At 42.7% G+C, this 23,035-nt stretch overlaps 1 protein-coding gene across 6 annotated transcripts in view; it reads right to left on the reverse strand.

The window, feature by feature from the left end:
• The window catches only part of NCOA2 (nuclear receptor coactivator 2), a 269,019-nt gene that overhangs the window by 79,300 nt on the left and 166,684 nt on the right, over positions 1 to 23,035 (reverse strand). For 5 of the 6 annotated variants that reach the window (XM_059043643.2, XM_059043637.2, XM_067017573.1 and 2 more), the window contains exons 3-4: positions 15,075 to 15,179; positions 11,951 to 12,123 (exon numbers count right to left, since the gene is read on the reverse strand). In XM_059043643.2, coding sequence (XP_058899626.1) covers positions 11,951 to 12,123; positions 15,075 to 15,160 — 259 coding nt within the window. In that variant the 5' untranslated portion in view covers positions 15,161 to 15,179. Of the gene's footprint in view, positions 1 to 11,950; positions 12,124 to 15,074; positions 15,180 to 17,632; positions 17,653 to 23,035 lie in introns of those variants that run through there. The other variant, XM_067017572.1, reaches the window with a different exon arrangement.

Consider the following 23,035-nt stretch of genomic DNA (forward strand, 5'->3'; position numbering starts at 1 on the left):
GGGGAATGGGCAAAGGAGATGTGGTACACACATAAAATGGAATATTATTCAGTCAGCCTCTGGAAAGAAGAAAATCCTACCGTATGGTACAGCATGGATGAACCTTGAGGACACTATGCTAAGTTAAATAAGCCAACCGCAAAGACATGAATACTACATGATTCCACTTATTCATGAGGTATCTAAAGTAATCAGAGTTACAGAAACAGAAAGCAGAAGGTGGCTGCCAGCAGTTGTGGGGAGGGGAAATGGCAGCTGGTCAATGGGAATAGAGTTTCCATCACACAAGACGAAAGATTTCTAAGTCTGTTGTACAATACTGTGCACACAATTAACAATGCAACAATGCACACTTAAAAATTGTTAACAGGGTAAGATTATGTTATATACTTTTTGCCACAATTAAAAACTCATCAAACCAGAAAAAAAAAAAGTCTCCTTGGAAAGACCTATTAAAATAGTTGCCTGGGGCTTCCCTGGTGGCGCAGTGGTTGAGAATCCGCCTGCCAATGCAGGAGACACGGGTTCGTGCCCTGGTCCGGGAAGATCCCACATGCCGCGGAGCAACTAAGCCCGTGAGCCATGGCCGCTGAGCCTGTGCGTCCGGAACCTGTGCTCCGCAACGGGAGAGGCCACAACAGTGAAAGGCCCGCATACCGAAAAAAAAAAAAAAAAAAAAATAGTTGCCTGTATAATAATTTATTACTGTATAATCCATCTCAGTCTGAAAATTAACTGAACCTGAAGTACACAAAGACAGTCACATTTCCCTCTTCCTCGTTCTACCAGCGCAACAGGTTGGAGAAACAACCAAAAACCAAAAAACAAAAAAACTAAGAAAAATCTACTTTAAAGCCTAAATCAACCAGAGAATGACAGTAAAAAGAAGAGTCAAATAGTGGTATTTATGCTCTATATTTTTAATCTATTACTATATTAAAATCACTACACATAAATTTGATTGTATTCAGCCACTTCTAATCTTAAATAGTGAATTATACACACACACATACACACACACACACACACACACACACACAGAGTGAGTAAATTATAATTGGAAACTCTTGTTATCTTCTCCTTACAACACTCCAAGTATTTAATTCATTTCTCAAAAATTACATCATTCGTGCACCCCAATGTTCACAGCAGCACTATTTACAATAGCCAATAGCCATGGAAGCAACCTAAATATCCACTGACAGATGAATGGAAAAAGAAGATATGGTACATATATATAATGGAATACTATTCAGCCATAGAAAAGAATGAAATAATGCCATTTGCAGCAACATGGATGGGCCTAGAGATTATCATACTAAGTGAAGTAAGTCAGAAAGAGAAAGACAAACATCATATGATATCACTTATATGTGGAATCTAAAAAAGTAATACAAATGAACTTATTTATAAAACAGAAATAGACTCACAGACACAGAAAACAAATTTATGGTTACCAAAGGGGAAGGGGGGGTAAATTAGGAGCTTGGGATTAACAAATACACACTACTATATATAAAATAGATAAACAGCAAAGACCTACTGTAGATCATAGGGAACTATACTCAATATCTTGTAATGACCTATAATGGAAAAGAATGTGAAAAAGAATGGATATATGTATCTGTATAACTGAATCACTTTGCTGTACACCTGAAACTAACACAACACTGTAATTTACACCTGAAACTAACACAACACTGTAATATACTTCCATTTTAAAATTACATCATTCTTCAAACTAAGAAGAATGAATAGATGTAAACTTTAGCACATGGAAATTTAAACATATATGACAAAATCCTTAGATATAAGTTGTTTCAAAACCAATATATCAGGCTTCCCTGGTGGCACAGTGGTTGAGAGTACGCCTGCCGATGCAGGGGACACGGGTTTGTGCCCCGGTCCGGGAAGATCCCACATGCCGTGGAGCGGCTGGGCCCGTGAGCCATGGCCGCTGAGCCTGCGCGTCCGGAGCCTGTGCTCCGCAACGGGAGAGGCCACATCAGTGAGAGGCCTGCGTACCGCAAGAAAAAGAAAAAGAAGAAATAAAAAAACTCAGCACTCCCTCAGGATTTCAAAATATACTCTAGTTGACAAGCTATGTAGATCTGTCATCCTTATCTTCTCTTAAGATAAGGAGCTAAACTTAACCAGAGTCTATGAAAGTTAAAAGTTCACCACCCAAATGTTCCTTAAGACACAAGTGCACTTTAAGGAGACAAACTAAAATACTGTAAATACTATTCGTGGGCTTCCCTGGTGGCACAGTGGTTAAGAATCCGCCTGCCAATGCAGGGCATACGGGTTCGAGCCCTGGTCCGGGAAGATTCCACATGCCGCGGAGCAACTAAGGCCGTGTACCACAACTGCTGAGCCCACGAGCCACAACTACTGAAGCCCGCACGCCTAGAGCCCATGCTCTGCAACGAGAAGCCACCGCAATAAGAAGCCCGCGCACCACAATGAAGAGTAGCCCCCGCTCGCTTCAACTAGAGAAAGCCCGCGCGCAGCAACGAAGACCCAACACAGCCAAAAATAAATAAATAAAATAAATAAATTTGTTTTAAAAAATGTATAAAAATACTATTTGTTACAAGAGAAGTTGTAATTTATCAACCGTGTATAAGAAAGAAAATGTACTCACCCAACTGTTAGAATAAAAACTTCAAGTTCTTTAATTTAGGGTGCTTTCCCCCCAATATAAAGCCATTATACAAGGCTAGATGAAGGCTGGCATCAGAAAAATGTGACAGATATGTATTTTATATAAAGACAAACACTGTGCTCAGAACTGCGGCAGGTGTGAGTGATGCGCTAGATACAATCTCTGCCATCAAGGAGTCTGTCACTCAACTGGGGAAGACAAAGAAAAGCCCACAAAAAACCTCATCAGAATAAGATTAGATAGCACAAGAAAGGATAGGAGATTCAAAGGACATGAGTCTATATTGGTTGGGAATTAAGAAGTTCTTTGTTTAAAAAAGCAGCATTTGAAATGGGCCTTGAAGAAGGAACAGCAGGGCTCTAATGGGAATAGACAGAAACAGGGAAAGGGAGGCATTCCAGAAAGGTAGGAAAAGAGTACCAATGACACAAAAGAAAAAACACACAAGTCTGCGTTAACAACAATTTGCAAGAGGGGAGCAGTCTTAGGGTAGACACACTGATGAAATGGGATACAGGAACACAGCACTCGGCCAGACCGGTCAGACGTGGCGTGTGGGTGAAGGGGCCTGGCCACTGGATGTTCCATCCTCATCCAGCATGGATGCCTTCTCCCGGAGCTCTATAAACCTACCCCAGCCCAGTGGCCTATTAACGGTGGGCAGTGGTCAACCAGCTGAGGGGGAAGAAGAGAGAAGCATTCCAGGCGGCAGGCACAGAGGCCAGCAAATGCGTGCGGTGGACTTGCCAGCATACCCTGTAGGCGAGGGGATGTAAGTTCAGGGGGTTTGTGGGCTAGAGCAAGGGGGGGCATGGCACGACCGGGGACGGACCACAGAGGGACCTGGATGCTGCGGCGAGGTTCTTCTTTTAGACTTTGTCACCGTCTCCTGGCAGTCAGTGAAGCTGGGGCAGACAGATCACCTGGCATCCTTTCGGGGGGTTTCCTCGAGTATCTTCAGCCGATTCTCGCCGAGGAAAGGCCTGGTATTGCTCCCTCGGGCACAGTGGAAGATGCAGACACTCCCAAGCACCTCCCATGGACCACGCAGGGGAGGGCCAACGTGGGGGGCCGGCGGGGCGCGCTCAGCCCAAGGGCCCTTAATCTACGTGCCCACAGCTGCCAAATGACTGTGCTTTTAAGTCATTAGTGAAAACGCCATAAGAAACTATAAGATTTTATATTTAAAAATGTCTCCACCTTTGTGTTTGAACTTGCACACGCATGCTTCTGAGTATGTTTACCAGCCTTCTCTATCTGCCAGGCTCTCTGGTGGTCTTTGTGGGTCTTACTGCCTTTTTATCTGTCGTTTTCCCCCTTCACTTCCTCCTGCTCCTTTTAAGTCTGCTCAACAAGTTACAGAAATAAATGAAAGGCTTTTTATTTCTTTTAAACATTTTTTGATGTGGACCAATTTTAAAGTCTTTACTGAATTTGTTACAACATTGCTTCTGTTTTATGTTTTGGTTTTTTGGCCCCAAGGCATGTGGGATCTCAGCTCCCCGACCGGGGATGGAACCTGCACCCCCTGCATTGGGAGGCGAAGTCTTAACCACTGGACCGCCAGGGAAGTCCCATGAAAGTCTTCTGAAATAAAGTATTGTTTCTTGTTACAGATGAATGAGACATTTTATAGTTCTCATGTTTTCACTTAGTTTTTTCTTCTTCTTCTTGTTTCTTTAATTATGTGCCTTCCACTCCCCGCCCCCAGGAATCAGCCGAATTAAAAAAAAAAAAAAAAGTTTCCCCTTCCTAGTACAGGGTATCTCTAGAGTCTGGAGACCATAGGAGGCAACGTCAAGTGAACTCTGCTGGAGATAGTTAGGAGTTTCTCATTTTACGGCACCTTCTCCAAATTTCAAAATTGCTTACGGTCCTGTGCTGACTGTCCCATTTGGCTCTCACCTGCCCTTTTCAGCCTCAAACCCAACCAAATGCTTCAGTCCATCTTACTACATCTTACCGCAGCTGAACAGTCTTGACTTCGCCCACACCGGGAGCCACCGGGAGCCACGGAGGGCTCCTGTGCCTTTGCTCGGGCTCCTGTGCTCCCTGTTGGAACGTCCTTCTCCTTCCCCCAGCTCCTACGCTCTCATCTATTAAATCTTACACTTACAGCAAGGCCCACGTTAACTTTACTGTCCGCCTTGAAGCCCATACCAACATCGGTAATGACACTTACTCCCATAGCTGCTCGTGTACAAGCGGATTTCCCTCCAAATGAGTGAACGCTCCAAGGAAAAGAACCAAGTACTTACTGACTGCTGGATTCCTTCCCCCTTAATGAATGCATAGTATGCCCTGCATATAGTATTTACTCAGCAAAAATTTTATGGAATGAATGTTTGCTCTCGAATGAAATCAATACAGACAGCCGGGTGTCAGAATTTCTTTTCCTAGCAGTACAAGGTGAGCAAGAAAACAAGCGACGCCTAACTTCTATTAGAGTGTGGAAGCCAGTTTAAGTCTTGAAATGAGAGCTCATGTCATAAATTGTTAAAATCCTAAAGCATTAGAGCACATTAAATTATTTAAATCCTCTTCATCTGAAAGCTGTTAAATACAAAAAAACTTCCATAAACTTAGGGGAAAAAAACCCAAAAAACCCCAAACCAAGGGGCTCCTAGGAGGAACGAAAGCAAGAATTCCACCCTGCTCACTCATTTTAAGGATTTCATTAATAGTATGAGCCATTAATCCACATGAAAATACGAAAGTGAACTATATGCATACCAGTGGGAAAGTATTTTATTTTCATTAAAAACTGCAATGTCAAGGACATATTGCTGATCACAGGTGGTATTCTCAAACAAGGAAATAAAATTTGCTTGATCTCTAGATGCATGGAACCCTGTAACAGTTTCAAATCTTCAAGAATAAGCTAGGGCCGGCTTCGTTCCTGTGCTGATGTGAGTAAGGATGAAATGAAAACTGCCACGATTCTAGCCCTCTTTAGTTCTCCTTAAAGCAAGGTTCTCGAAAAATGTCACTCGGGTAACAGGGACGAGGAGGAGCCTACAGGGTGCAGCAGGGGCAACAGGGCCAGGGGAGGGGTGCAGACAGGGTCACACCAAGCACATTTTTTTTTGGCCACGGCACACAGCTTGCGGGATGATCTTAGTTACCCGACTGGGGACTGAACCTGGGCCCCGGCCGTGAAAGCACCAAATTCTAACCACTGGACCACGAGGGACCCCCCCAAGTGCTACATTTCTGAGTTCTGTCTCTGAATGGATAGTTTTGATAGCTCTGTTTACTTATTTCTGTGTTAAAATAAAAAGAATCAACATTGTCAGAATATTAAGGTTTACAACCATAACAGAGAAAACATCCGAAAACAACCTGTTTCCTTAACAATACTGAATCCTTAGCAAGAAAACCTAAATTCATTTGGATGAGGACTCCAAGTCCAGATGTCAGAAGCCATGGTGAGAAGAGTAATAACTACTGCTGAGCCAGTCTTTTTACCTGCCAAGCACTAGACTAAAACCTTTATAAACACGTTGAACATAGTCTTCGTATGAGCCACGTGTCGTGGACATCATCACCCCCTTTTTACAGGTTAGGAATTTAGACACTGTCCTACAGTGGTGAAGAGAGAGACTGGGTTCCTCTGATTTTAAATAAACCTCATGCTCTTAATAAGCTCATTATATTGATTAACGTATTTTGCCAACTGAGTTTGGTGCTCGCGCTGGTCTATTACACAGTCGACCCTGCTGGCCCACTTTCACATCCGGCTGCCTGACTCTGTCCATTTAATTATCATCAGCACCTTTAGAAGAACAGGATAAAAAAGAAGTTGACAGTTGACATTTAAACTATATGGAGTGTATAAAGGGCCACTGATTTTTGTTTTCGTTTTTCTTTTTAAACTTAGAATACGTATGTCATCGGTCTCCTCCTATTCATTCTCCAACTGACCAAGAGTTAGTACCGTCATCAATACTTGACTGGCAAACCACGACACTGACTTCAGTATGACTGTATCTACAAGGGCACGCCTACCCTTTCCAGGGCAATGGATGACTCTGCCATCACCCTAAGATTTCATCACGTGGAACATAAACAATGCCTGGAAGCGTCACCCCAAAGCCTGATTTACAGACATCCTACCCTGGAAGGGATGTGAAGTCAGAGCCCTTCTGCTTACTCTGCTTGGTGACAGCGATTAGTTCACACCTAGGCGTCAGCTTTGAATAATTGAATTTCCATCACAAGAACTTCATGTATTTAACATGGGGGGGAAAAAAACTGGAAGGAAAAATATCATCTTAATGGGCTCTACATTGTACTCTTATGTGCTAGAATTAGGAAGTTTCCATTGCTATTCCCTTGAATTTTTAAATAATGAGTTCATGACTTTGACGCACCTACATTTACAATACAACCTCCTATGCCCACCAGTGGTATACTGGGAAATGCTTAAAAACCAGCGCCTCGGGGGAAAAAATAGTAAGCACCATAATGCTGATTACAAATTTTACTAGTACAAAGTATGTGGAATATACAATTTACAAATGATAATAAAATATACAACACCCTTTATTGTAAATTCCAGAGAGACAATAGATTCTAATAGAATGTTTGTTGATTATTGCCAAACTTTTGTCTTGTAGCTAACTTATAATTATAGCTGATGAAAGAATATAGTTCTGACATGAATGTTGCTTGAAATTTTCATTTAAGTTAATAAGACAAAAGGGAAATAATGCAAATACATGATGAAGCTATCGAACGTAGAAATTCAACTGTTTGTCAGTTTGCAAGTGACTTTTTTGCTGAAGTGGACAATATTTTTTATGTGTGCATGTAGTGTCTATCCAATGTTAAAATATTAGCTGTTAATTAGAGATTCGCAGTAACCACCACTATCTAGTATTTCTATCATGTAGACACAAGACACAAAGGGCCTCTAGAGCATAAATAATAGTAAAATGCAATACAATAATTAGGAAATGATGAGAGTTTTAGTCTTCCTCACCTTTGTGTTATTAAATATAATTTAATTGTACATCTAAACAACTTTTAATAATGGCTGTGCTTATCAACTGGCTTATAAAATTCTTGAAATTTAACAATCGGTTCTCGTTGTTTGATACCAGTTGACTCCAGCACACCAATGCCCCACACCCTCTCTTAAAATACTTATTTTTTGATGCTATGCGCAATTGTAGGGGGAACTTACATGTATGAACCAATCCGTAATCCCAATGTTCTCATACTGGCACTACAATCAAAATTAAACCATTAGAATAATCACAGTGAGAAACCACAACGATCTTTTAGGTTGCCTGATTCAAAAAGGAATTCCCCCCCCAAATCTAGGCTGCACCAATGTGAATTTTTGAAATATATCTTTTCATTCTTATTGCTATTCACGTTCAGAAAAATAATAACTAAAGGGCAAAACCAGTTCTCCACTGACTGATAAGTACACACTATACTCAAATATGCTGCACTGGGCTTCCTGGTGGTGCAGCGGTTGGGTACCCGCCTGCCACTGCAGGGGACACGGGGTTCGGGCCCTGGTCCGGGAGGATCCCACATGCCGCAGAACAACTAAGCCCGTGCGTCACAGCTGCTGAGCCTGCGCTCTGGAGCCCGTGAGCCACCACAGCGAGAAGCCCGTGCACCACAACAAAGAGTAGCCCCCGTTCGCTGCAACTAGAGAACGCCCGTTCGCTGCAACTAGAGAACGCCCGTGCGCAGCAACAAAGACCCAGCGCAGCCAAAAATAAATGATTATAAACAAAATAATATAAAGAAAAAAAATCTTATGAAAAAATATGCTGCACTAAAGAGTCTTTAAATGAAGTGACAAATGTTTTCCAAACAATACAATTCATTTTAGATTATTTTAGAAAAAAGGACAAAAAGTGTTGGGGTAATAGAGGAGATACTACCTTAAAGAGGGGAGTAGAAATGTATTAATCATTAGAACTCCCCTCATGTTTCAGTCACTTTATTCTTCAATTTTATTTTTTAAGAGCACAGGAATCGCCATGTATTTTCCATAGGAATTTTTAAATTTAAGTTTCTAGCTAAGGAGTGTGAAACTGGACTCACTAATCCATAATTAAATCATTTGTATTTTTCATGTTACTTATTATTCTTCTGTGAAATAGAAGCAATAATAGTCTTCCTAGTTAGGAAAAACGTTTATTTACTACTTATGACTATTCTTTGTAAGTTACAGACGCCAGATGTTTTCCACATTTACCAGCATCATACCACATAGGAAGAAACACCCCACTTCAATATCAAAAAGCTGGTGTCACGCTTGAAGCGCAGACTCTGTGTGCACTTGGTCCGCTACTACAAGGTGCATGGCCGTGTGATGCTCTTGGAGAGCTAGCGTCTACCAAACAGAGGTCTCAGAAAGTGCTACAGACAAGGGAGGTTTAATCATTCAGATAGCTGGTAACGCCCCTCCAAAACCCCATCCTTTAGGCCATTTAAAAATATCCATCATTCTCTGCCTTTGTTCCCAAGCCTACGGAAACGTGAGGAGCCGCGCAGACTCGAGTGAAAGAGCCCATCCTGCCTGGCTGAGCTGCCTGAGCTTTGGACGCTGGCGGGTTCCTTTCACAGGAGCCTGCTTTCCCGACTGTGTAGCCTTTAGTGGCACCTCACGCGATCCAGCTTAACTCTTCAGGACAGTTAGGATTTTATTCAGCCTGATACCTGCGACTGCGATACAAATGAAGTTTGGATGATGCTGTAAAGATGATGGTTGGATTCTATTTACACTGACTGACAGCTGGGTGGGTGGACCCACACAGAGGGAGAAGGAAGGGTTCCGATCCGACCTATGTGTTGCTCTTGAACCTTAGCTGGCTGCCAGCTGCTGAGAGAAATCAAGGTGGCCGCACAGAGCCGTCGGTGGATGCGGAGTCCTCTGGCCCCAGAAAAAATGTGACTTTCTTCAAATGACCCTGTAGGGGAGCATGTTCATAACCATTTCCCCACCTTTTTTCCCCCCTGCTTTCCATCTGAAGGAAGAGCTCACCGTACGAAGATCTGAGCATAGGTGAAGAAAAAAGGTGCCTTCCTACTGAATGTGGGAAAGATATTTACTGAATACGTACTAAATGCTTACTGTGATGAGTACTTGCTGGGAGCGTTTACGTAGCTCCTAATTTCTTCAACAACCGTGCAACCTAGATGTTGTGATTGCTAAATTCTATGTGAGGAAACTGAGTCGCAGAGAGAGAAAATAACTTGTCCAGGTTCAAAAAGTCTGTAAGAGACAGAACCCGGATTCATACCTAGCCTCCACCCGATTTGATTCTAAGGTCCCTGTTCTCTCTAAAAAACAATTTATCAAACAAGCAATATTCTTAAAATATTAGATTGGTCGAGAAGTTAAAAGTATACTTGTACTTTCATTTGGGTTTTAACTTCTGTTTCCCCTTTCAAAACACGTTACTTTTCAAATTAATGGAAACAGTATTGTAAGAGGGAGACGCGACAGGGTTTTTATAGTCGCTGCTTCTTGGGTGGCCGTGGTATGGCGGCTTTGATTACACCCACAGAGAAAGTACGGCAGAGTCCCAGCGTGACACATCTTAACGTGTTTTATGGTTTGAAGGGGGGAATAACCAAGGTTTTGAAAACTGTAAAACCCTGTGCAAGGTCTTGATAGTAAAATACATACACATATAACTGTTTTCAAGTGTGAAAGTTCTACCTAACATGGGATGTTCACAAAATCGAATCATTCAAAATCCATAGAAAGGGGCAACAAGAAGCTTAATGATTTCTCCACTGCAACGATACCAGCACCTAGAAATGCAGCAACTTCAAAGCACTGTAATCTTGAACCAGTTATTTCTCCTAAAAATTTTAGGAATATGATTTTATCCATTTGCTGATACCAAGTTGAGATTAAACTGAATTGTTGATAACTAGTGAATCTCAAAAGGAACAAAAGGAATAGGAAGGAGATGAAGGCGACTGAGGCATGCAAGTGAGTACAAAGTCCATGAAAGCTGAATGTTACAATGATATAATTTTGATGGAGAAACCAGGAAATACTAATTTTTAGAGCGGGTTGGTGTTAGAAACTGCATGGTAGATGCTATGTGTATATGTTTCAGTTCTTAGAAGGCAGAACTATACTTGCAAAGTTTGGGGCTCATATAGCTATGGAGACAAAGACATTATTTTTCTAAAATCTGCCTCTTTTAAATGTTATATAAAAGGCAGAGAAAAAAACGATATGAACTCTAAGAGGATGCATTCAAAAACAGATTACAGGAGATTATTATCTCCTGAAGCAAAGCAGTGTATAAAGACTTCAGGGGCTTCCCTGGTGGCGCAGTGGTTGAGAATCCGCCTGCCAATGCAGGGGACACGGGTTCGTGCCCCGGTCCGGGAAGATCCCACACGCCGTGGAGCGGCTGGGCCCGTGAGCCATGGCCGCTGAGCATGTGCGTCCGGAGCCTGTGCTCCGCAACGGGAGAGGCCACAACAGTGAGAGGCCCGCGTACCACAAAAAAAAAAAAAAAAAAAAAAAGACTTCAGGACCATAGACTGGCCCTGGGCACCAAGATGCTGTTCGTACTTGCCTAATACAGATACTTTTTTTGGCACTACAAAGTCCAATGTGATTTTTAAAACACTATTTTCTTAAATTTTTTTTTCTGTAGGCAAAAATATCAAAGAAGAGAGGCAGAAAATGATCTCAGGAAAAAAAAAAAAAAAAAGAAAGAAAGAAACGAAAACGCCAGGAAGAAAGCTGTCATGTTCTGTGTTTCAACTTCACAAAAGAATTCTACCTAGAGGTTGAGCCTTTCCAGGCTATCTCTCGTCACTCAGGATATGAAACTCTAATTTAGGGGCGTGGCCAGCTGAGGCTCACACTTCAACATGCTGACGAGCTGAAACAGGAGGTGCTTCACCCCCCTTACTTCTAGTTTCCATCTTCGGTCGGCTCCTTACTTACAAATGATGACAGTCACTTACCGTGTCAGCTGTAAAAATTCTAAGGCAGGGGAGGAGAATCAGTGGGCACCTAACTGAGTTTCACTAGATGAAAAGTTACATCACCCTGCCTTACCTCGGCCCCCTCCGTCTTTAGGGAATTGTTGAATTTTATAGAAAGCCTATTTATAAACCACTGCAAGTGATACCTGCATTCATCTTGCCCTGTGACATCACCTTCTCATCAATAATTTAAACCTAAGAAATGGATTAAAGGGACTCTGAAGGGATTTCTCACACATGGAAAAAGAGAAACCAACTAAACTCTCCAAAATATTCATTCACTTCTCTTACCTTGTTCTTTGATCTGACGAATTTGCTTCACAGTTTCTTTTAAGATTGCACATTTGTCAGGTTTGAAGTTAAAGTTGTCTATATCGTTAAAGTTAGCAAAAATCAGCTCCGCAAGTTCTTCAATATATTTATTTTCCTGTTCACGATTACGTTTCTCAGTGCTCCTCTTGGGGCTATGACGAAAAAGATAAGCATGTTAACCAAGTTCTAATATAAAGAGAGCAAACAAAAGTTACTTATAGAAACATGGAATACTTCGGTGGAAAAAAACCCTCCCATCTGCCCTAAACCGTTGAATGTTTTTTTTTTAAATCAAACTTACCCCAGTTGGTAATTACATATTTACTTGTGTGATCATTTGTTCAATGTGTTTCATGTCTCCCACTGGACTTGTAAGCTTCACAATGACAAGGACAGGATGATTCACTCACCACTGTGCTTAAAGCAACGCTTGGTAACAAAGAGGTATCAGATTCATTGTTGAATAAATAAAGAAGAGTTTTAGAAACATAAGGGAGCTCACGCTCATAAAAATTTATTTAAGATTAATAAAAGGGAAGTTAACCTAGTTAAAATAGGAATAAATAAACTTCAACGATTTTTGATAAAGCACAGCAAAATGATGAAAATAAATCTTTATGATTTCACAGACTTCTTTAGGATGTTCATAATCAAACCTAACGGCCTTTTAAGATAATGTTAAAAGCCACAGTACAGCTAGAAACAAAAGCGAAACTAGCCCAGGGTCTTTGTTAACTGTCCAAGCTGAATGACATGCAAAACGTAAACAAACGGTCCAAGTTCGATTTGAGTTTGAAAACGTTAATGGAAGGGAGGGAAAAAATAAAAATTGGCAAGATCTCCTCATCTGAATTTGAGGAAACAGCAAACTCAAAAGTTCCGTTTGGTAATTACAGCATACAATATTTTTCTCAAGTGTACGGTAGAGCCCACTGGATGACATTCAAACAATACAATAAATAAGAAAAGCAAGTTGTTTAATGCAGCAGCTCTCTGTATTCTTAATATACAATTATTTGTATGTAATGCCAATTTATAAAATCTTGTAATTTGTAGTAGACATTCACGTTTGCCTCTAAATAGTAGCCTTATTCTCATGTACTAATAAACCTAAGATAGAACACAATCTCTCCACTTTATAGGGGTTGCATGAGTTGTCCAAGATCACCTAGTGAGTGACTGGTAGAGAGCAGCGACCAGAATTGGTTTTGCTAAGTCTCATCTTCACTCCTGGCTTCAACCGTGGCTGGCTGCCAAGCGCAGAAGAGCTAAGTTTCCATTCTGAACCTCTCTACCCCCTTCACCTCCCTCCATCACCCCTGCCCCTCAAAGATGCCAACTAACGGGCTTCCCTGGTGGCGCAGTGGTTGAGAATCCGCCTGCCAATGCAGGAGACACGGGTTCGTGCCCTGGTCCGGGAAGATCCCACATGCTGCGGAGCAGTAAGCCCGTGAGCCATGGCCGCTGAGCCTGCGCGTCCGGAGCCTGTGCTCCGCAACGGGAGAGGCCACAACAGTGAGAGGCCCGCATACCGCAAAAAAAAAAAAAAAAAAAAGATGCCAACTAAATGACACGCGGGTGAGAGGGTGGAGCTGTGTTCCAAGGCCCGTGGGCGGCAGGTGCTGTGCTCATCCCGAGAGCCAGCAGAGCACTGGTGAGAGAACAGGCTCCATTTACCAGCTGGCCTCCTCGGCCAGGACCGCCGGGCCCCGAAGGCGGCTTGAGAGACAGAAGGCTGAGGCTGGCCAGGAAGGACCAGGGGAACCCAGAGCCGCACACAGGAGACGGGGGCTGCAGTGTGGACGGTGGCCATTTAATCGGCTTGTTTTGCTTGGCGACTAGACGGGGAAAACGGAACGGCTTTCTGCTCTTCCTCCGTCTTTTCCTAGTCCTCTTCCCTACTGTTCCTCATCTCACCTTGCTACCGGGCACGGGACAGAGTGGCTGTCTAACTTTTAAAAAGCATCTACACGATTTAAATCATCAAAAGAATGAAGCCTCTCTTCTACCCCCGCCGTGGCCTCTCCCGTTGCGGAGCACAGGCTCCGGACGCGCAGGCTCAGCGGCCATGGCTCATGGGCTTAGTTGCTCCGCGGCACGTGGGATCTTCCCGGACTGGGGCACGAACCCGTGTCCGTCGGCAGGCGGACTCTCAACCACTGCGCCACCAGGGAAGCCCTCTTATGTTTCTTAATTATCCTAAAACAATATATAGAATTCTTATTCTCCTCCTTTTCTATACAAATGGTAGGACTCCATAAAGATTTTCTGAACCTTGCTTTTTCTCCATGACAATATTCTTAAGAGATATTGATATTGTTAAAAATCAATCCATAAAGAGTGTCCTCATTCTTTTTCAGAGCTGTATTGTGCGTGGATGTATCACAGCTGTTTAAGTTTCTCCTAATCTTTTGTGCTTATAATCAACGCTGAAATGGGCAACCTCATACATACATCAATTTGCATGTGTCAAAGTGTATCGTCGGAAAATTCCTAGGAATGGAACTGCTAGTTCAAAAGAAGATATGCATTTATAATTTTAACAGATACTGCTAAATTACTCTGCATGGAGGTGATAAGAACTCATACTTCCACCCATAATATATGAATATGTAACTTGTTTTAAAATTATTTGTTTTATTCACTGAAGACCCACAGTCTTTATCACCAACTCAAAAGCAAGGGGATTCAACATTTCATTTCTTGCTCTTAAATATAAAAAGAAAGAAAGAAAGAATAAAAGCCAGTATAAATATAACAGCAAACTTTTTTACTATGGGTTGTCTTGTCATTATGACATTCTAAAAGCAAACAGGAGTAAAAATGTGAAAAACTCAAGATTATAGAGAATAAACTGGTTTTAAGAGTCAAAGTACACAGGGGACCCAGAAGTATGTAGCTTTCTCCTCTTCTTGTAAAGAATAATAAAATCTGAAACTGATTAGCATATCTAAAATGTAAGCTAAATAATATATAACTGTCCAAAGGCTTGACAGGGAAAAAAACCAAAGAGCATTTGAATCAGGTGTGAAATAAAATATCAAAGGCTCACGCATGTGGCTTTCATGGGCAATATTGGTTGTGTTCTCAGTGAGAATCTAACCTGGGTCCAAGCTGGTCAGGACATTCCTTACGCTTTCTTGTCTCTGCCCTGGATGGGTCAGAGGTATTTTCTCCCATCCCACTCATCTTGAACACATATCAGCAACTGAAACACAAAACAAGGAGAAAACAAGTGAAGAGAGCTGATGATCAATTTACCAACAATAAAAAAAGCTATGGCTTTAATCAGAAATTTGACAACAGTAATTAACACATTGTTTTGATTTATGTGCATGTATAATTCCCAATGAAAAGGCATGTATAATATTTTTGGAACTGTGCTTAGGTTGAGCAAATGTAAAGGTAAACAATTAAACAAACCAGCCCACGTCAATGGGCCCACTCTTTGAACAGGAGTTGTATTTCAACAGCACCCTGAACTATAAGCAATCTGCTAGCCTTGCGTTTCTGCTGCCAGCCTCCAGTTTCAGGAGCGGTCTTGCACCATGTGGGAACTACAGGTGCCATCAGGGGCCCCTCCCAGTCTCTGTTTGGGGTTGGCCAATGTCAAGTCTGTGTTGCAATCACTCACCCATGAAGAACAGCCCCGGGGAGAGGCAGTGCCTCACCACCAAGCTGAATGTTTCCAAATCCGACCACGGCGCTCTGACACCCCTGTCCTGGCGAGCAATGCCCCTCAAACAGAGGATCTTCCTGCCTCCCTGGCATCTCCCTGGGGTCTCCTGCTGCATCAGCTGCTCACTGCTCCCTCCTCAGGGCCCTCTCTCCTGGCAGCTCCCTCCCTGAGCAGTGGCTTCCTCTCACATCCTGCCACCCCTGACCCTCCCTCCCTCCCTCAGCTGATTCTAGCTGCAATCTCCCAAGGTCTTAAGATGCGCTCAAAAGATCGGAAACATTACTGACCCTAATGGAGGAGGCCACTTACTGGCCCCTGCTCTCCGAGCTCCTGTCCCTAAGAAAATAAAAGGACAGTGTCCTTTTATTTAATTTAATTAATTTATTTATTTACTATTTTATTTTACTTTATTATTTTATTTATCTTTATTACAGAGAATCAGTGTGTTCACACTGGTCCTCATGCATGCCATCAAAATAACATTTAAATATGCAAACAACAAGAGTGACAGAGGTTTAAGCTCCAAAAGAACTAAGCAAAGGGACGAGAAAAGATTTTGAGGAAGGGGAAGATGGTGTTACTCAAGGTGCTTTATAACTGCTCAGCAAAAGAAAAACAACAGCCCCAAAAGTTTAAGTCAGCATTTACAAGTCTCTCCTAGAGTTCTAATTCTATGCCACTTCCCCCTGTCTTCTGTCCCCCAGGCCTCAAAAACCACCTTCGCCCTCCTTCTTTTCCTGCAGTGGCTTATCATCCTTTCCAGACTGGAAAAATCAGAGGGACGTGCGTTATTGGTAGAAGGTCAGGAACTTAGAGAAGATGCCGGAGAGTAACAGGTTCACCGAGAGCAAGGACAAAGAGGAAGGTGGGCTAAGAGAGCGCCACCCAGTTCCGATGGCGGCAGCACAGCCGCACAGCCAGCCGACTGCCCGGCCGCTCCCCGGGCTGGGGTCTGAGCGCTCAGGTTCACCACACTCATTTGTTCTGGCCTCAACTCTGATCCAAGGGGTGAAGAGGAGTTAAACTTTTTTTCTGAGGAATCACGTGTAAGGAGGATGAAGAGACAGTGTATCTGTTGAGGGAGGTGGTACCAATTACATTCTATTCAAGAGGTCACACCAGGAGGGGACAACTCTGAAAGACAGTGCCGGAGCTTCCTGCTGGTGGGGGCAATGTAACTAGTCCCAAGGTCCTGTGCTGTACTCACAAGTTTGGGCTGATAAGAAGAATCTGTATCTAGTTACTGTGCATTTAGCATTTACTCCGCACCAAGCAATTTACAAATATAATTTAATCAGCCAAAACAGACTATGAGAAGCCAGAGCAAAGAAGCCAGGTCACATATCCAAGCTCCACCAGGTGGTTCTCTGTGGGACCTTAAGAAGAAGTTACCTCTCGTGCCTCGATTACCTCTTCTGTAAAATGGGGATAATCATTAGCGTCTAGAGCACAAGGCTGTTGAGGGGATCAGCAAAGGGCAGAAGTGGGACTGACACACAGGCTTACACACTCTTAACCACGAAGTTACGGCAAGGGGCCGCCTCGTCAAAACAGCCATTCTTCCTCTACTCATGGAATCACAGGTCAGATGGGAGAAGCAAGATCCGGACTGCCTGGCCCCCATGCTCGACTCCTTCCCCCTCACCTAAATATCATCTGTTCATTCAAAGACTGCCTGCCTGCCCCTGTGCGTCAGGCTCAGCGTGTGAGGACCGTGAGAAGGGATGTCTCTCTCTACAAGAAAACAAGGTGAGAGAGAGAAATTTATGTAGGAAAAACTCCAACAAGGAAAAACAGGTATACTCTGTGTTGTGAGATCCAAGAAGGAACGCTTTGCTGGCGGGGAGGGCACAGGGCCTGAGCAGGGCCGTGGGGCAGGCATGTGAGTTACAAGGGCATTACAGGAAGTGTAAAAGGACAGAGGGTGAAGCAAAAACCCGAACACCAGCGCCCTTCTCCGATGGTACCTTACCAACACTCACTTTCAGTATTTCTCTTGGAACTGCAATGCCCACGGCTTCACTCATGAGCATGTAAAAAAAAAAAACCACTTTACTCATCCAATCTGAGTGAGTTCTCAACAAACAACCTAGTGGATTTTCACCCTGGAAGCAGCTTTCTATAAATCAAAAAAATTTAAGTAAATGTTTATCATCCAAATATAGCCCCCGATCCGTAACAAAATACCCTATATAGTAGGTATATGTGATAAGTCTGTAGATAAAAATGGCCACCCCCACCAAAGTATTAAAAAGCACAGTATTGAATACTATCAGAAAGCTTCTCAACAGACAGCTAAAGTAAGTGACTGTTTTCCTTTAAGTCGTATATACTCAGTTTGGGGTTTAACGTCAGCATGAGCATCATCTACTTTTACTTTTCCCAGAATATACATCTAATAATTGTAACTCCGCATGAAGGGACAGCGCTGATGCATCTCAGCAAGGGGCTGGATGGGAGTGAGGCCTCAAGGCAGGAGCGCCCAGGCTCTGGTCCAAGCACACGAAACCCATTTGAGCAGACTGTTTGTGTTTTACTTGTATCTACCCAAGTCTGGTTCACAAACCATTCCACTTGCAGCTTTAAAACATCATTATGGGGCTTCCCTGGTGGCGCAGTGATTGGGAATCCGCCTGCCAATGCAGGGGACATGGGTTCGAGCCCCGGTCCGGGAAGATCCCACGTGCCGCGGAGCAGCTAAGCCCATGTGCCACAACCACTGAGCCTGCGCTCTACAGCCCGCGAGCCACAACTACTGAGCCCATGTGCCTAGAGCCCGTGCTCCGCCGCAAGAGAAGCCCCCGCAATGAGAAGCCCGCGCATCACAACAAAGAGTAGCCCCCGCTCGCCACAACCAGAGAAAGCCCGCGCGCAGCAACCAAGACCCAAGGCAGCCAAAAATAAATAAATAAATAATTTTTAAAAATCATTATTTTCCGCTTGAACTAAGTTATTTAAACGCCAACCTTCCCCTTTTATTTTTATGTGATGGTACCTTAAACACACTTCCTCAAAACCTAAAAATTTCAGCTTTTCAAACATTCTTGCTTGTTCTTCTGTGTCTGCCCCATAGGTCCTCTTTTCTGAGCAACGTAGGCTATGGATGCCCAGGACACATTGCCAGCCAACCTTTAAACCACCAAAGGGAAGAAAAAGGACTGGGGGTGGTGGTCTGCAGTCACTGGCCAAGCTGGGGACAGGCGGGTGCCCTCTGCCAGCCGCAGCCACCAGGCTGGGGATGCCCTGTCTGAATCACTGCTCATCTCCCAGGGAAAAAAAGGACAGACTCTCAGACGGAGAAAAACAGGAAAAAGTGAATTTAGTGCTGGAGCAGGGAGAGGAGGAGGCTGGGCAAGGTGGTGACAGGCAGTGGACGGCTCCCGCGCACCTCCCTCCTGCCTGCCACGGCGCCAGAAGTAGATGTAATGTGACAGCAGACACGTGGATTTAAGCCCTGCTCCTCAGTGGATGAACCAAACAAATGCCAGGAACCTCATTAGTGAGGTACTCAAAGAGAAGAAGTGAGGGGCTCTAACCCAGACTGCTCTAACTGATGTTCTGAACGCCCTGTGGAGGCTCGGCTGGCAGCAAGTGTTATCACTTCACGCCCGAGCGTGCGTGTGCGTGTGTGCGCGTGTGCACGCGCTAGGGGAGTCTATTTTTTTCCCACCCAAGTAACACATAAAAACCAGAGACAGGGGGCTTCCCTGGTGGCGCAGTGGTGGAGAGTCCGCCTGGCGATGCAGGGGACACGGGTTCGTGCCCCGGAGCGGCTGGGCCCGTGAGCCATGGCCGCTGAGCCTGCGCGTCCGGAGCCTGTGCTCCGCAACTCGAGAGGCCACAGTGGTGAGAGGCCCGCGTATCACAAAAACAAACAAACAAACAAAACCCAGAGACAGATAGATCTATGGCTTCCAGGGTGCGTGTACACATAGAAAAATCATCGAAAATACAATAAACTGGGGGGAGGGACAGATTGGGAGATTGGGATGGACATATATACACTACTATATATAAAATAGATAACTAATAAGGACCTGCTGTATAGCACAGCGAACTCTACTCAATCTTCTGTAATGACCTATATGGGAAAAGAATCTAAAAAAGAGTGAATATAGGTATATGTATAACTGATTCACTCTGCTGTATACCTGAAACTAACACAACACTGTAAATCAACTATACTCCAATAAAAATTATTTTAAAAAATAAACTGTATAGATAGATGAGTTTTAATGGATTTTTGTAGATCAAAGTTAAATATTAATTTCCAGTGAAAAGGAAGGAGATGGAGAATACAGAAGGGCAGCCTTGAAGGTTTAGACATTTTATTTTGTGAGCAGGTCTAAACTGATAGTTTCTTAAATGGTCTGCAGGTTTTCAACATTCACATGAAATTAACGTTCTGGAGCATTTCACTCTGAATTCTGAAGAGTTCAAAGTAAATCACAAAAACTGAAAATGACACAAGTAAACTCCTGGGTCATATCTGATGGGAAATGACAGTCATGGAGAACAAGCCAGTTTCTACCAGATGCTGGGTGGAGTGGGGAGTGTGTGTGAAAGGACAAGACTGGAAAAGAAGTTCCAATTTGTCCATTCTTGCTATCTAGAACCAAACAATAGCCCTGCTTTCACTGTGACAGCACATCCTCCCTTACATACTCTGAAATCAACTTGTAGGAACTAGACAGAGGAAAGATTTACAGCCACAAGAATTGATGTTTGATTTTCTTAAATTAGCAATATTCTACGCCAGTATGTGTGTGTGAATAATGCCAGTTAAATCCTTAGCATAATGACAGAAAGCTAAACAAAATGTTACCCTCAATACAGCTAAAAAATGCACTCTTCTTGCATGAAATTCACCGATACAACCTAGAAGGTAACAAAGCTGTTGCTCACAATACAGCCTCATGCCATTAAAACTAGTTAATCATCCAGAATTTATGTAAATGATAATGTGCATTTTATCTTTTATCAGTACTGGCCATCTTCCAAACAAGGCCTGTAAAGCTGTCAGATTTTTTTCATATGCTGAACAAATTCAGTTAAAGAAGAAATAAGGATAATACGGTTGCTGAACTCCAAACATAATAGGTGATCAAACATCAGATCTCTATTGCCAGTTTCAAGAAATATATTTTAAAAATTAGGCCTGCTCTGAAATTCCTCACTTTGAGATGAAATTTATGATGAAATGACATACAAAGCTATTGGAACAACTTTTCTTATCAACACCTACGGTGAGGAGGAGCTGCCTGATAAATCATCCAGCTCTTGATATGAGACCAGAAATGCTTCTACACTTTCTAAGGCCTTCCAGGCTCTTCCAGAAGTCTCTTTACAAGAGACAGATGACACTGTTGTGTACTCTGTGGTCTGATTCTTCACAAACTTTGCAAGACTAAGAAATACTCAAGTAATATTAAAAGTGTACATACATCTTCACTTAAGCACTTTTCCATTTTTAGTCTATTAAATTGATTATGAAAGGATAATCTTTTAGGGTCCTCCATCGCTCAGAAGTCCACCTCAAAAGTTAGATGCATGTGTTGTTTCTTTTTCTTTTTATTTGCGGTACGCGGGCCTCTCACTGTTGTGGCCTCTCCCATTGCGGAGCACAGGCTCCGGACGAGCAGGCTCAGCAGCCATGGCTCACGGGCCCAGCCGCTCCGCGGCGTGTGGGATCCTCCTGGACCGGGGCACAAACCCGCGTCCCCTGCATCGGCAGGCGGACTCTCAACCACTGTGCCACCAGGGGAGCGCCCATGAGTTACTTCTTTATCACAAGTAAAAACATCTGTTCATTCTAAACTGGAAACAATTTCTCCCTCAGAGTATACTGTGTTCCAGGAGGATCCCTTTATGTTACAGAAGCAAAATTTCTGGGTCAGACTCTGATAAATCTAAAAAAACACAGTATCTAATTTTAAAATATACACAATGTGCTGTTAGGACGTAGATGCCCGAGAAAGGTAGAAAATAGGGAGTGGGCCAATCCTTGGACGTCAGTTAGATGATACAGCAATGAAGACAGGAGAGGCGAAAAACCACTTTCTAAACAGTGTCAACTAAACAAAATTACCCAAAGCAAACGATATTTTGGCAAGACCCCACCTCTTGGCAAGAGTTAAAAAAAAATCTTCCATGCAGTAAGTATACAGATTATATGCAAGGATGTATCATTGATTCATCCAAACAAGCAAACAAAGGAAGCATCACACATACAAACACAACATAAGCAGAACTATGAAGATTTACTGAATGCAGGGATGAGAGCACACAGAAAAATCAAACTTTTTCTTCCCACTGGCAAAACAAGTAATGCATTAATACAGTGATAGAAGAGGCTATTCAATATTTCAAAAATAAATTTTAGTTAGTAAAACGATATATTATTTTTCCCAAAGTGTTACTTTTTACTGGATCATAGAAACACTTTTAACTTCATCTTCACATGATATTATTTTGTTCCTTGCTTTTCATATGATAAAATTTTAGTTTACCCCACACATTACAGTGTGTATTTACAGAGTGAGACTCATAAAACTGCAAATTAATTCATACAGTGACAATAATTAAGTTGAAAAGTTTTAGGAGATTCCCTTCATACAAATCCAGAATAAAGGGCATCTAATCGGAAACAAATTCTCAGTTAAACTTCACTACTTTTGAGCAACTTACTGTACACGTGATTTTTTAAATTAACTTCAGTAAGTCAAAAACATACTATTATTAGGAGATGATTTTTCCAAAATAAAACACTAACAGTTTCCAGTTGGATACAGGATTTCAGAAAATACCACAGACTACAAATACATCTCTTCTTCTCCAAGTAAAATGGCTTCAACACCTACCTTCTCTTATGCTGTTTCTCACTCCACGGGAACATAAAAACTGCATAGAGACAAATGTTTAAGCTAAAAATTCCTTCCTTTTCAATATGCCCCACTCTCAGATTTACTTTTGTATAATGGCCTTAAAGTGGTATATTAGGCAGTAACTAGAAGACATATTCCATTTTCTGACTGAAAGCCAATAATCCTCATGAATTTTTTAGCTAAAAGACACGTCAAGATGCCATTGGGAAGACTGTAATAAACACATTAGGCTGCAAATGGGCGTCAGCCACTCTTTAACACATGCTGCAATAACCAAATAAATGGCTAAATTCATTTTCGCTGGTTACACAAATATTTTGCTGTAACATTTCCATAATCTCCATCTCTCCTAAAGAAGGAAAAATCCTCTCTGAAAGTCTTATCTTAGCAAAATTCGGTGCAGGATATGTCAGTAGCAGAGAGCTGTTCTAAACTATCATTACCAACGGGGAGGGGGGGGAACGTCTAGTCTGACATCAGTGGCATAAGATGGTTTCCACT

Source organism: Kogia breviceps, chromosome 17, assembly GCF_026419965.1.
Source record: "Kogia breviceps isolate mKogBre1 chromosome 17, mKogBre1 haplotype 1, whole genome shotgun sequence".
NCBI lineage: Eukaryota > Metazoa > Chordata > Mammalia > Artiodactyla > Physeteridae > Kogia > Kogia breviceps.